This window comes from Brienomyrus brachyistius, chromosome 17 (assembly GCF_023856365.1).
Source record: "Brienomyrus brachyistius isolate T26 chromosome 17, BBRACH_0.4, whole genome shotgun sequence".
Classification (NCBI taxonomy): Eukaryota; Metazoa; Chordata; class Actinopteri; order Osteoglossiformes; family Mormyridae; genus Brienomyrus; species Brienomyrus brachyistius.
In genome coordinates this window covers 6,822,845-6,834,977 of record NC_064549.1, presented here as the reverse complement: position 1 = coordinate 6,834,977, position 12,133 = coordinate 6,822,845, and the positions used below count along the sequence as shown (strand labels likewise).

At 40.3% G+C, this 12,133-nt stretch overlaps 1 protein-coding gene across 2 annotated transcripts in view; it reads left to right on the top strand.

Moving 5' to 3' along the window:
- LOC125711971 (protein Smaug homolog 2) overlaps positions 1-12,133 on the top strand; it is a 32,389-nt gene that overhangs the window by 17,828 nt on the left and 2,428 nt on the right. Inside the window, exons 3-12 of one of the 2 annotated variants that reach the window (XM_048981525.1) lie at positions 1,566-2,051; positions 3,448-3,690; positions 5,679-5,788; positions 6,868-6,954; positions 8,430-8,697; positions 9,177-9,262; positions 10,239-10,354; positions 10,866-11,064; positions 11,537-11,663; positions 11,881-11,964. In XM_048981525.1, the coding sequence (XP_048837482.1) occupies positions 1,566-2,051; positions 3,448-3,690; positions 5,679-5,788; positions 6,868-6,954; positions 8,430-8,697; positions 9,177-9,262; positions 10,239-10,354; positions 10,866-11,064; positions 11,537-11,663; positions 11,881-11,964 (1,806 nt within the window). Of the gene's footprint in view, positions 1-1,565; positions 2,052-3,444; positions 3,691-5,678; positions 5,789-6,867; positions 6,955-8,429; positions 8,698-9,176; positions 9,263-10,238; positions 10,355-10,865; positions 11,065-11,536; positions 11,664-11,880; positions 11,965-12,133 lie in introns of both variants that reach the window. The other variant, XM_048981524.1, reaches the window with a different exon arrangement.

Genomic DNA, 12,133 nt, shown 5'->3' with positions numbered 1-12,133 from the left:
CTGTTGCATACTGAAAGTGAGTTTTGCTTGGTTGCTCTTAGCATTTGTTACTGACTTGTGTCTTCAATAGTGCTGCAGTGCGTAGTTACGCCCAGTTTTCCACCCTAGACCCACACATTTTTAGGTGTAGATTGCTTGCCTGGAATGTGCACAGAGATTCTTCGGAGTCTGTATCATCCTACATTCTGCCAGGGACCTCCCTTGAGCAGCAGTCAGACCCATTTTGAGGCATACTGTTAGTGGTCCTCTGCTAGGACGACGATTGCTTGGGGAAAATGTCTTTGTCTGTCTGTCTGTCTCTCTCTCTCTGTCTGTCTCTTACATACACACAGGCAATCTGTGCATTAGCATGTAGTCAAACTATGCAGTAAGAATTGTAAGATCAATTTTCTGGCTTCCTTGAATGTTTGTATTTTCAGGTTTTGTTTTCTAATTGTCCACTTGGCTAAGACAAATGCCCCTCACATGGTCCTGCCTTAGTGATGTGCTCCATAAACATTTAAATGAACCAGTTGTGGAAGTTCAGTTAAATATATAGAAGGTGAGCATATATAATAATGTAAGGGAAGGTTATTATTGATCATTAGGTGTATCACCCCATTACCCAAATTAGGTTTATATAAGTTTGGTGTAAAGAGAAGTAGATCTTAAGATGAACTTTATCCAAGGAGCAAATTCCGGAATACTGAATGGAATATCAGTACAGTGCAGGCCATTCTTTGGCATGTGTATTCATTTGTAAAATTATGTGCGTAACATTGAGCTTTTTGGGAATCTTGATTGACCTACATGACATTCTTTGTGACTGGAGCCTCTGTTTCAGCGCAGTGCTAATGGTTTATTGTATTTTAGGTGTTTGCATGTATCTTATTTCAGTAGAAATGTCGGAATTTTATTTTAAATTTGTAGCGAAATGGAATTCTGATTTTTATGTTCTGTGAAATTTTTCAGTCTGCCATGACACGCCTGTGGTTATTTAGAAACAGGAAAGCATTTACATAGACATGATACTATGTCGTTGTGTTCGTTTTTTGTTGTACCATGTAATAGAGAACATCTATTGTACAGCGCCGTCCTGAGTCAATGTCAAAGATCAGAATCGGGGCAGACACAGGCTACCACATCAGCTACCACAGCCCAGTCCAAAATCTGATCTATTTAATTTCTCACATTCCACTAATTTTACATCAGTTGTGTATATTGCAAGGTCCTGTCACACACACCAGTAAACCTAAGATACATGGCACGTTTTGGTTGATGTAATAAGTGGAATGGGAGGTTGTATCACGAGACGGCAAAGTGTAAGTGTTAAGTGCTTATTTATCATTTTAAATTACTGAGACCTTGTATGATGTCATTATTGTGCATGTCTTGCTGGGATTTATTGAGGGAAAAGTAATGTAATATTTACCCATGGCATTTGATCTCAACACAGCAGAAATTTGAAATTTAAAGTCCAGGTCTGTGCATGTTTAGAAATGTATTTTTAAAGGTATGTATTTTTGCATATATGAACTAAATATTCATTAGAATGTTGTGTCCCATTTTCCCTTCATTCAAAACAGCTATTGTCAGCCAATGGCATCATGAACCCACAGAGAAGGTGGTTTCCTTGTTACTATCCCACCTACCCTTGCTGCAGCCAAGGAACAGTGAAGCCAAATGTGAGTACATGAAGCTTCTCCAAAAGGTGCTGAGTCACACCATTGAGAGCAGTCTGTTTGTGGAGGAGAGCAGGCAGCTCCTTTCGTACGCCCTCATCCACCCTGCCACCAGTCTTGAGGACCGCACTTCCTTGGCCATGTGGCTGAACCATCTGGAGGAGCATCTGTCTACTGGCTACGTGCCCATGCGGCCGTCCGTTGGCCCCTATCACTCCCGCCAAGGCTCTGACGAGTGGGTCGGTTCGGAGGCCTCAGACCTTGGTCATGCTTGGCAGGGCAAGCCCACCTCCAGCTCCTCCTCAGGAAGTCAGAATGGACACCTGACTTTTCACGGGCCAAGCGGAGTGCCCTCTCCAATCAACAGCGTCTGCACCGGCACCAACACAGGTGAGATACCGTCTCTGCATGACAGAATGTGGGATTATCTCTGCATGCAATTCACCTCTTGATCTCCATGAGGATTGTATAAATATTTACATATAGGGTGCAGTTTTTTTTTTTTTTTTTTTTTTTTTTTTTTTTTTTTTTTTTTTTTTTTTTTTTGCATGATTGCAACCTCAGTTTTTGGGACGGTGTGTTGTGGGTTTGGGTCCTTTGTGAAGGTTGTTTATTCCAATTCCGTGGCCACCAGAGTGCTGCCATAATTAGGTTAGGCGCTTAACCGCAATTGCTCTAGGGGCTCTGGACATTAACCAGCCCTGCCCCGTCACCCCCTACTCTTACCAGTATGTGTGTCCGTGCCTCATGCAGAACATGATGGGAATAGCAAAAAGACAATTTCTCTGTGGGCGTGAATAAAATACCACTTTTCTGTTTTAGAAGTATTGTTTTTGAAATGTAGGCTTGAGAGGCTCATATGTTACATGACCTGAAACTGTTTGTTTGATTTAAAAAAAAAAAAAAAAAAAGATATGAAATCCATGGATAACTACAGAATACAAGTGTCCAGTACCTATTGGTGAATGCCTCTGTGAACTTACTCAATTTTAAGTTAAGGTCTTTGTATGAAAATGAGTGACGTGCAAGTTTCACTGTGCTGAATAATTAGCGGAGAAGGACTTTGAAATATGTACAGTGTTTCCTAATTGATCAGGAGCACCTGCCCTCCAGGCAATCAGAAACTAAAATTGCTGAATTCTCTGCAGCCAGATCTTTTCACATGCATATTTATCCACTATAACCATTTAAAATGGTTTTTACAGTAGTCTGAAGGGAACAACCAAAATGTAAAATATTTAACTTTTTGATTACTCTTTTGGATCAGTTACTTAAACCACAGGTATACTTTGGCCCCTGAGAAGGCTGGGGTTTGTTTGTAAATTTTTATGCCAGCATAATGTCAGTTTTATCAAATGGGTTTATCAGTTGGTGCTTTTTTTTGCAATTTAACAGATTAATGAAATATTTTTTTTCTAATTGAACACCAGTATGGAATGGTGTAAATTAGTTTAAACCAAGAAACATTTCAGGAAATCGAGCGTACTCAATGAAATTAAAACTTCCACTTTCTGCACTGTATTTTTAGAAGTTAATCAAGCTTGTTTTTCCGGTCTTTATCGTTGGTATGTGAATTATTTTTAGAAAAAATCTTTTTTTGTTTGAGCTTCCTTTTTGCCAAATGTGAACTTTAATTTAGCGATTCAATTGGTTAGAAATGTTTGTCCTTTGACTTTTTAATATATCGAGGGGGAGAATTCCGGTTTGAGGTGTCACGATTGTATCTTAAATTTAGATGACGGATAATTGATAAAGTGACACTTTCTTTTTCTGTCTCTACAAGCAGTGTTGTCTAAGCAGATTCACCCCAGCCCACTGAAGAGGTCCATGTCCCTGCTTCCCTCCAGTCCACAAGCTTGTAGTACAGAATGGCATGGCCAAGAAGAAGGCGTGGGCCGGCCAGCCATTGGGCCCACGGACCACGCCCCCCTGTCCCCCCAGAGCAGTGTCGCGTCTTCTGGTAGTGAGCAAACTGAAGACCAGGTTGCCACTCGTAACACTTTCCAAGAGGAGGGTAGTGGAATGAAAGGTAAGGGTGAGGATGGATTTATCAGTTACATAAACATACATTTTGATGTACCCATGAATCTACATTTTAGGTATGTATAACTGTCTCACTTTTACAATTCTGCTGAACTAAAAACATCCAGATAAACAAGATTAAGAATTCACACTTTAAATATCAAGCTCTGTAACAGAGCACTTCACTGAAGCAGCTACATTTCAGCGTGTTGAATATTTCTAGGGTGTTACCCTGGTCTGTATATGAGTAGTCAACCATTTTATAGAACTCTTCCACATAGCTAAATAAAACTCAAGCATTCTCTTTTATTCATATCTTTCTATGAACGTTTTGTAGTCCTGAATGGGTCTACTAGCACTTGGTTACTGTTGGAAAATATTTAAAAAATACTCTGTTAGGTCTGAGCTTACGATAAGGAGAGCAAACTGGAAACACCTCTGGAAAGGAGAGGGTCTTTTCTTGACCACTGTTTGGCTACATTTTACAGGATCTTTTGCATAGTGGAGCATAAACCCAACTGTTTGAGATTACTCACCCCAGTCAACCTTACCGACATCTTTAATTTCCCAAATGTATAAGAAATACCTTTGAAATATAACTCTCATATGTACTATTCATCCATTGTTTTGACTGAAAGCTATAAGTGCTCTTATTTTTTTAAAAACTTTTTTAAATTGTTGACTTCAACTAATCAAAATTCTGAAGTTAATTTGCGTAATTTACCTAAGGTTGGCAAAGTTAAGGCCCTGACATTGTAGCCTGAATTTGCGAATTGTCTAAATGAAGAGGGTCATCTAACATAATTTACTGATAATTAACCAGCCACCCTCACTAGAAACTAGAAAATTAGGTCGGGTTTTTTAACATGATGAAAAATGCAGGTTTAGCAGTGAAATCTGCTCCATTTGCTCACTGATTTGGAATGGGGTTCAGTAATATAGTAATATCACTTTTAAAAGCTACTCCTTCCTCAACAGTCTCTATCAGCAGTCTGTCTTCTTTTGCAGTCTACTGATATATATGTCAATATTATTATAGTTGCAATTTTGTTTGGAATGTTTGCATTGGAATGTTTGTGGAATATTTCTGAATAACCGTATGCCTTACTTACCTTTTTATGAGCTGTTGTACCACACAGGGAAAACTACACCTGATAAATTTGTTTTAAAGATGAATACATTGAAATTCTTTGATATTACTAAAGCTATAATTACTGGTTCTTCACTTCTGGCCAAAGGACCGACTTAAATGGGTGAAATTCAAAAAGTATATTGTAGCTTGAAGATTGATTCTAATGTAGACTTAAAAAGCTCTTTAAAATTTTGCTGTGGAAATATCCCACTTCATGAAAGTAACTTGACAAGCATGTAATTAAGTAAAATTAGCTTGAATGATTCACAGCCGCTTTTGAGACCCTAAATCTCAGATCATCTCTATAGCTGCATTAGCTGGATAACCTTCATTGCCTGTCTTAGAAGATATGTGTAACCAGTTGTCAATTTTAAAAATTAGATGTGTAAAAAATATCCAATTTGTAGCGCGTTGCATTCTTAAGGGTCATTATTTTGTCTGAAATTGTTAGCTTCAACTCTACATTTAAAATAAATGTTTAAAAAGTCTACATTGGTGTATAGCTACGTTGTTTCTAGACCCTGAGGATTAGTAACCAGTTTTGAATGATCAAGTTTCCGAAATCAGAATAGAGAGAGCAGCTAAACAGAATATTAATCATGCTTTAGGTTCACACTTTATGACTCTTTGATATTGAAAATAAATTTGTCTTCATTCAGTTCCCCTGGAGGAGGGTTGTTTAGGGCTGCGGCAGTGGGATACTGGAGACGCTGGGTAATATTATTTGGCCAGTAGAAACAAAACTGTGTGTTGTATAGTAAGTGGACACAAGAACAGGAGCATTGAATACACAAGATATTCACTTAAGTTTGCTTGTAAGGGAAGAAAGTTTAGACCTGAATAACTGCTGCATCCCTACACAGATGTGCCTGCCTGGCTGAAGAGCCTCCGTCTACACAAATACGCCGCCCTTTTCTCCCAGATGACCTATGAAGAGATGATGATCTTGACTGAGCAACATCTGGAGTCCCAGGTGAGGCGACAGAGGTCTCTGTTCTCCTTGAGCTGTATATTACTGGATGTCTAATCGGCAACTTTGGGGTTTTTATTGTATATCTGTTTTGAAAAATTTCGAACAATTCGTACAATTCGTGTGGTTGTCCAAATGCCCATAATGACTATTCGGTACTATACGGTCAAGCCGAAAAAGGCCTTTTCCCCAAAGGCTGAACTGGCTATTATGAAAGGTAACACTACATAAAATGTGTAAGTGGAGTGCCATACACATCTGGCAGGGAGACCTCCGATAAGCAAATATGAAAGTGGGAATTGACTGCAGAAACCGAAAGCAGTAGATTTGTTAAGCTGTTTTAAAAATAAGTCGCTTGTGCGTAGTTGCACTGCATGCGTTGACCTGCAGGCTTCTGAATTGAAGTGTTACTCATATGGAATGATGCATGCAACTGTCTATTTTAAATGCATTTTTAAATACATGTTAAAATGTTAAAAGCAGCAGAGTAAGGTATAACATCTTTGAGAAGGCAATCTGGCTTTTTTCAATTTTGAAATTGTGATAGCTGACAGAATTCTGTATATGATTGAACTTAAAATGTTTCAGTTCTGCATAAAATGAAAGGCCACTTGATCTCAAGATCATATATTTACTTGGCTGTAGAAGTTAGGGCAGCATATTTCGCCTTAAGCGCTCTGATTTTAGAAGCCTATATACAACTAAGCAGAACAGCAAAAATGTTTTGCTTAAGCCCTAGATAGTCATGAGATGAAATTGCAAGAGTAGAGGCAAAGTAAGTAAAATGAAATGTATAGCTAGCACTTTGTTGCAAATGGAATCCTTAGAGATCTTTGCTCAGTTGGTTTTAAAGTATTGCAGCTCTATGTTGAGATAAAGGAGTAGAATCAAAAATTATCCGCTGACGTTGAAGGGTACAACAAAGTCGTCTCAGCATTTGACGATGCGACTCTCAACGTGTGCCGTGTGCATCCCTGCTACCTGCAAAGGGGTGAAATTCAGTATATACTCTCTAAGCAAAAGATCAGTGGTAAGCACACATTTTCCAGATTTATGTTGGGAAACATATTTTTCCTCTGCAGAATGTCACAAAGGGAGCCCGCCATAAAATCGCCTTAAGCATCCAGAAGCTGCGAGAGAGACAGAGTGTTCTTAAGTCCTTAGAGAAGGTAAGACGCATGTCCATTTGGATAGACAGATTTGATATACAGAAAAGTGTTCTCTTCCATTGTTGGGCACATCTGTCTGTGGTTACTCAAAATACAGTGGACTGAGCAGGAAATCCGAGTATGTAATGCATTAGCCTCTGTTTTCTGCTTAATCTGTTATTCCCCCAGCAAATCCGAGTTGAGGTTCTTTGCACTTTAGGCAGATTTATCCCCAAGTGGACTTATTAAACCTTTCCCTCTGAATAGAAGTCATCACAGCTGTAAAGCTATAGCAATGTGGACTTTTTTTGTTTCGTGAGAGATACATCAGAGAAGTTCGTAAGTTATTAGTGGTGCGTTTAAATGCATCTTTAGGACAAAAGAAAATTGTTTTGGAGTCGTCATTGGAATCTTTATGTATGACCTTGTCTAGGAAAATCCAGAAAAATAAATGTTTAATTCTTTTTCTTTTTAGTTAAATTTAGCCATGAATTTGAACTCGGCTATTTTTTAATCAGCTTTAATTGAGATAGTAGTTGAATATATCGTGTCATTCAGGTAATGATAAACAACATGTTGCAATTCAAAATGGGTTGTTTTGTAAATGCATTTTTGCGACTTTTAGCATTTAAATGCGGTTCATTCCTCTAAGTAGTTTATGTAGCACCTTTGCAGAACAAATGTCACAGTGTTCACAGTAAATAAAGCAGGGTATTCAAACATCAGAAAAACGTCTGGGCAGAAAAAAATTCCGATGCCATTTAAAGGAGCCCACGCTGCTGACTGACCTGGTGTCCATGGACAGACTGTTCCACAGCCCTGGGGCACCGACCGCAGAAGCTCGGTCACCCCAGGATGAGCTGTTCCTATCTGCTGAGCCCTTGCCCTACTCTTTTATTGTGTAGAGTTCTAATTTAGTGTTTCAAGAGCTGGTAAACGGAGAACTTTGCCACCAACACCGTTTTGCCGTCACAAGATAAGGAATTTTCTAGATGCCGGGGGGACATTCTGACAGAAGTGCTACAACTGACCCCATCGTTTTATCATTCTCACTTTCCATTAGTCATTAATAACACTTATATAATCTACTATGAGTATTTCTTCCCCCTCACTAGATGGCAACTTACCCATTTTAGTAGAAAACTGTGCTGTCGTCTTCCACCTGCTTTAGCAAATTGTCTGTGTATGCTGGAGGTCAGGCTCGGATACAGCTGAGATGATGACACCTGTAACGCTGAAAATGTCATTCTTAGTTATAACCTCACTGTACCTTTATCTTGCCCATGAAAATCGCATTATAAGGGGTGAGGATAAGGTGCTATATCTGATAAGCAAAGAGCACGTGTGGAAATTCGGTTTTGCTATAGTTTGGCTCTCTTTTTCTCAGCATTGGTCTGTTTAGCTTCTTCAGAAAATCGAGCTTTATTGTTAACAGGTTTTCTGTGAGTTCCAGCTATGAGATGCGTGTGATCACCTCTCCGTGTGGTCCTCCACAGGACATCTTGGACGGAGGCAACCTTCGCAGTGCGTTGCAGGAGCTTCAGCAGATCATCGTCACGCCCATCAAGGCCTACAGTCCACCTGTCACTGCCCAGAAAGAGTCCGAGTCAAAAGCAGAGAAGGGTTCCAAGTCTTCTGAGGACAAGGATGCCGCCGCGGAAGGCTTCCAGTCGAACAATCCTCCGGCGTGTGACGGCGAGTCCACAGTCGCACCCATTTCCGATGGCGATATTGCCGGCCAGTTCACTCGCGTAATGGGAAAAGGTGGGTCTCAGGAAGTCAGTGACTGTACAGTGATGTCGCCACTCTACCTACAGGCGTGGCTGTACACTGGGAATTGGGACCTCTCTCTTCTCAGTTAAGCTCTCTGCTATAATATTAAAAGGAAAGTTTTTTTTTTTTTTTTTTTTTTTTTTTTTTTTTTTTTGTCATAGTCTGAATTATCTAGGTAATTTCAGGAGAGCTTGGTTGGTTGGTGACCTGGCCTATTTTACAGTGGTAAAATTATCATGGCTTCTTTATGCATATATATACCCATCCTTTTTGTTTCAGAAAATGTTGATTATTTATGAGATCACTTTTGTTAGTCCCTTAGCCTGATGCTCCTCGCGTCATTAGCCTTTGGTGAAAGCTAATTATGATGTAGCTTGTTTACCGTGTTTGACTGCAGTTGAATACGGTAGGCTCTGTGGTGCCATTCCTGATTTTTCTCTGTGGGGTTCTGTGTAATGGCTCTTCTGCAGTGTGCACCCAGCTTCTAGTATCAAGGCCTGATGAAGAGAACATCAGTTGCTACCTTCAACTTATTGAGAAGTGTCTGATGCATGAGGTAAGGCTTTCATTTTATCAGCAGGTAATAGCCCTACGTGATGTGCGATGCCAGTGTCGAAATTGGATGTTATGCTCATGCAGTTTTCACATTGGAAGAACCACAATAATGGGCTGGCTTAAGACAATATGTTATAACATTTATACTCTGTCATAGGAAGCAAAACTTAGCAAGCTCTATAATTTTGCTGGTGGTTTCTTTTCAAAATTTGATTAGTTGCTGAGCTCCCAAGCGCACTCTGTGCCAATCATATTCATTTTCATCCTTGCTGTTACTCACTCATAGACAGAGGTGAACATTTCAGGTCCAGAAAATAAAAATCCAGACCAGGATTTTGTTTCAACCAACCAGCTGAACAGTCAATCAAGTGGTTGGTTGAAACAAAATCCTGGTCTGGATTTTTGGTTTCTGGACCTGAAATGTCCCCCCTCTGTTCATATTGTTGCAAGTTTGTGAGAAGTGAACAAGAAACGGTCGCTAAAAGACAATAGCCTTCTGCTGTATGGAAATATTTTGGATTCCTTAGAGAGAATATTCAGCAAAAGCAAGTGATTTGATGACACTTTTTGTCTGTTGGTACAACTTGCAGGAACACCAACTTATTTGAAAGACACTGTTGGTACATGTTAAGTTCTATTTGGCTATAGTTTGGTTAAACATTTTTGGTAAAAGTTTTGTTTTATAAATATCACAATATTTCACAGAAATTTCAAATATCGCAATGTGAACTTTTTCCAAAATCGTTCAGCCCCCCGCCATCATCCAGCTTTAAACTGTATTTAATATTACTATGTATAATTAAATATCAGATCATTTATTACTTTTATTCTTCGAAAAAAGGACAAGTTATGTCACCGTTACTGTTTAGTTCCGATTCTGATTCCCAAAAATATTCCCTTTCTTCTCCGGAAAGTGGAGCACTAGAGTGTCATTTTGCCGGGTTTGTCCATACAAACGGCCCCCTGCCTTCTCGCAGGCCTTCACAGACACCCAGAAGAAGAGGCTGTCGTCATGGAAGCAGCAGGTGTTGAAGCTCCTGCGTTTGTTCCCTAGAAAATCAATGCTGGACATACCTGTGTACCGGCAAAAAGGGTGAGATGCTGGGTTTGTCAGGTTGTTGTTCAAATTGCTGCTTTTTAGTGGAGAACATGACAGTATAATTTAATATATGAATAAACTGATAAGCTTGCAAACATCACACCCATGGGGTAATTTGACCTGTCCCTCATTTGTTTTGATGATTTTTGTCCCATGAGTCATGAAACTCTCCTTCTAGGTTACATTTTAAGGCAAATGATTTTTGCCACAGTATATTACATACCTAGGTATGTAGTCCAAATGTAAGTGTTTTTTTCAGTACTTTCCCCATGGGCCAATGAATCTCCACAGGCACATCTGAGGAAAGGATGCAATTTTTTCCCCCCCCAATACTTTTTTTTTGTTGGTACATTATTCCATATGTTTTATAGTTTTATTATAAATTGAAAATAGTACAAATAAATCTTTTTATGGTTAGACGTATCCAAACTTTTGACTGGTACTGTATATTGTAGAGGTGCATGTGATTCATGGTACATATTATGATTCATTGTCTTCCTTTCAGCTGGGCATATGGGTCAAACTCGCTTCCCACAGCAGGCTCTGTGGGAGGGGGGCTGGGGCGTAGGGGTCAGAAGCAGTTTCAGATGCCCCCCCGTGGCGTGACTCCCGGCCGGTTGGGGCTCATAAACCCGGGCAGCATCGGCACTGCATCACCACGTCATACTCTGACCAGCCCTGCGCTGGCTGGTCAAGGCCGGCAGGTTCGTTTCGCGGCAGACGAGCCGCTATGTTTAATGCGTGTTAGTCATGACGAGTGATGAGTGCTCAGACAGAACACTGTTAGCGTAATTCCTTTTTCTGTAAAATACCTGCAACATGTAATCCCAACAACAGTGTTGGGTACGTATTCTTTGCTGCAGTGTTTCCCAACCTAGTCTTCGGGGAACCCCGGACAGTCCACATTTTCGCTTCCTCCCAGCCAATCAGGAACACCGAATTCCTGGTGTAAGTGCACTGGGAGCTGAAAGGAAGCAAAAACGTGGACTGTCCGGGGTTCCCCGAGCACTGGGTTGGGAAACACTGCTTTCCTGCATTGTTTAATCCAGTTTTAAAATGTGATAGTTTTTTCCCCCCTTACAATCTTAATATCAGTCTAATAGACTGATAGTACGTGCTGTAAGACATTAGCAAATCTCCCTTAAAGAATTATGCTTTTTCATGTCGTTCTTGCAGAATCTATGGTTTTCCAATCCTAGTGGCAGCAACAGTATGCCAAGTCAGAGTCGCAGTTCTGTGCAGAGGACCTACTCACTGCCTGTCCACACTTCACCACAGACCATGCTCCTGTACCAACAGTCTGGTGAGTCAGTATCTAGAATAGTGTTTCCCCATCCGGTCCTCGAGGACCCACAGAAAGCCCATGGTTTTGCATGGAGCATGAAGGGAGCAAAACCATGGACTGACTGTTGGTCCCCGAGGACCGGATAGTGAAACACTGATCTAGAAAGCAAGTGTCTGGCATAACTTGGCTGCTCCTGCTGTGGCTGACCGGTCCCGTCTCCATTCCCTGTGTGCAGAATGCCAAGTTACAGGGACTGACCTAGAGATCAACCCCACTTTGGAGTCCCTGTGCCTCAGTATGACAGAGCATGCCTTGGGGGGTGAGTTACTGCTACTGAAGCGTGATTTATACTCCTATACTACCTAAGGACTACATGTGCATATTAAGTGACATATGATTCACTTGAATATAATGGCATATTTATTTACAGTCATGTACATATGTATGTACAGCGTATATGAATGGTCAACAATGGACCGCATATATAA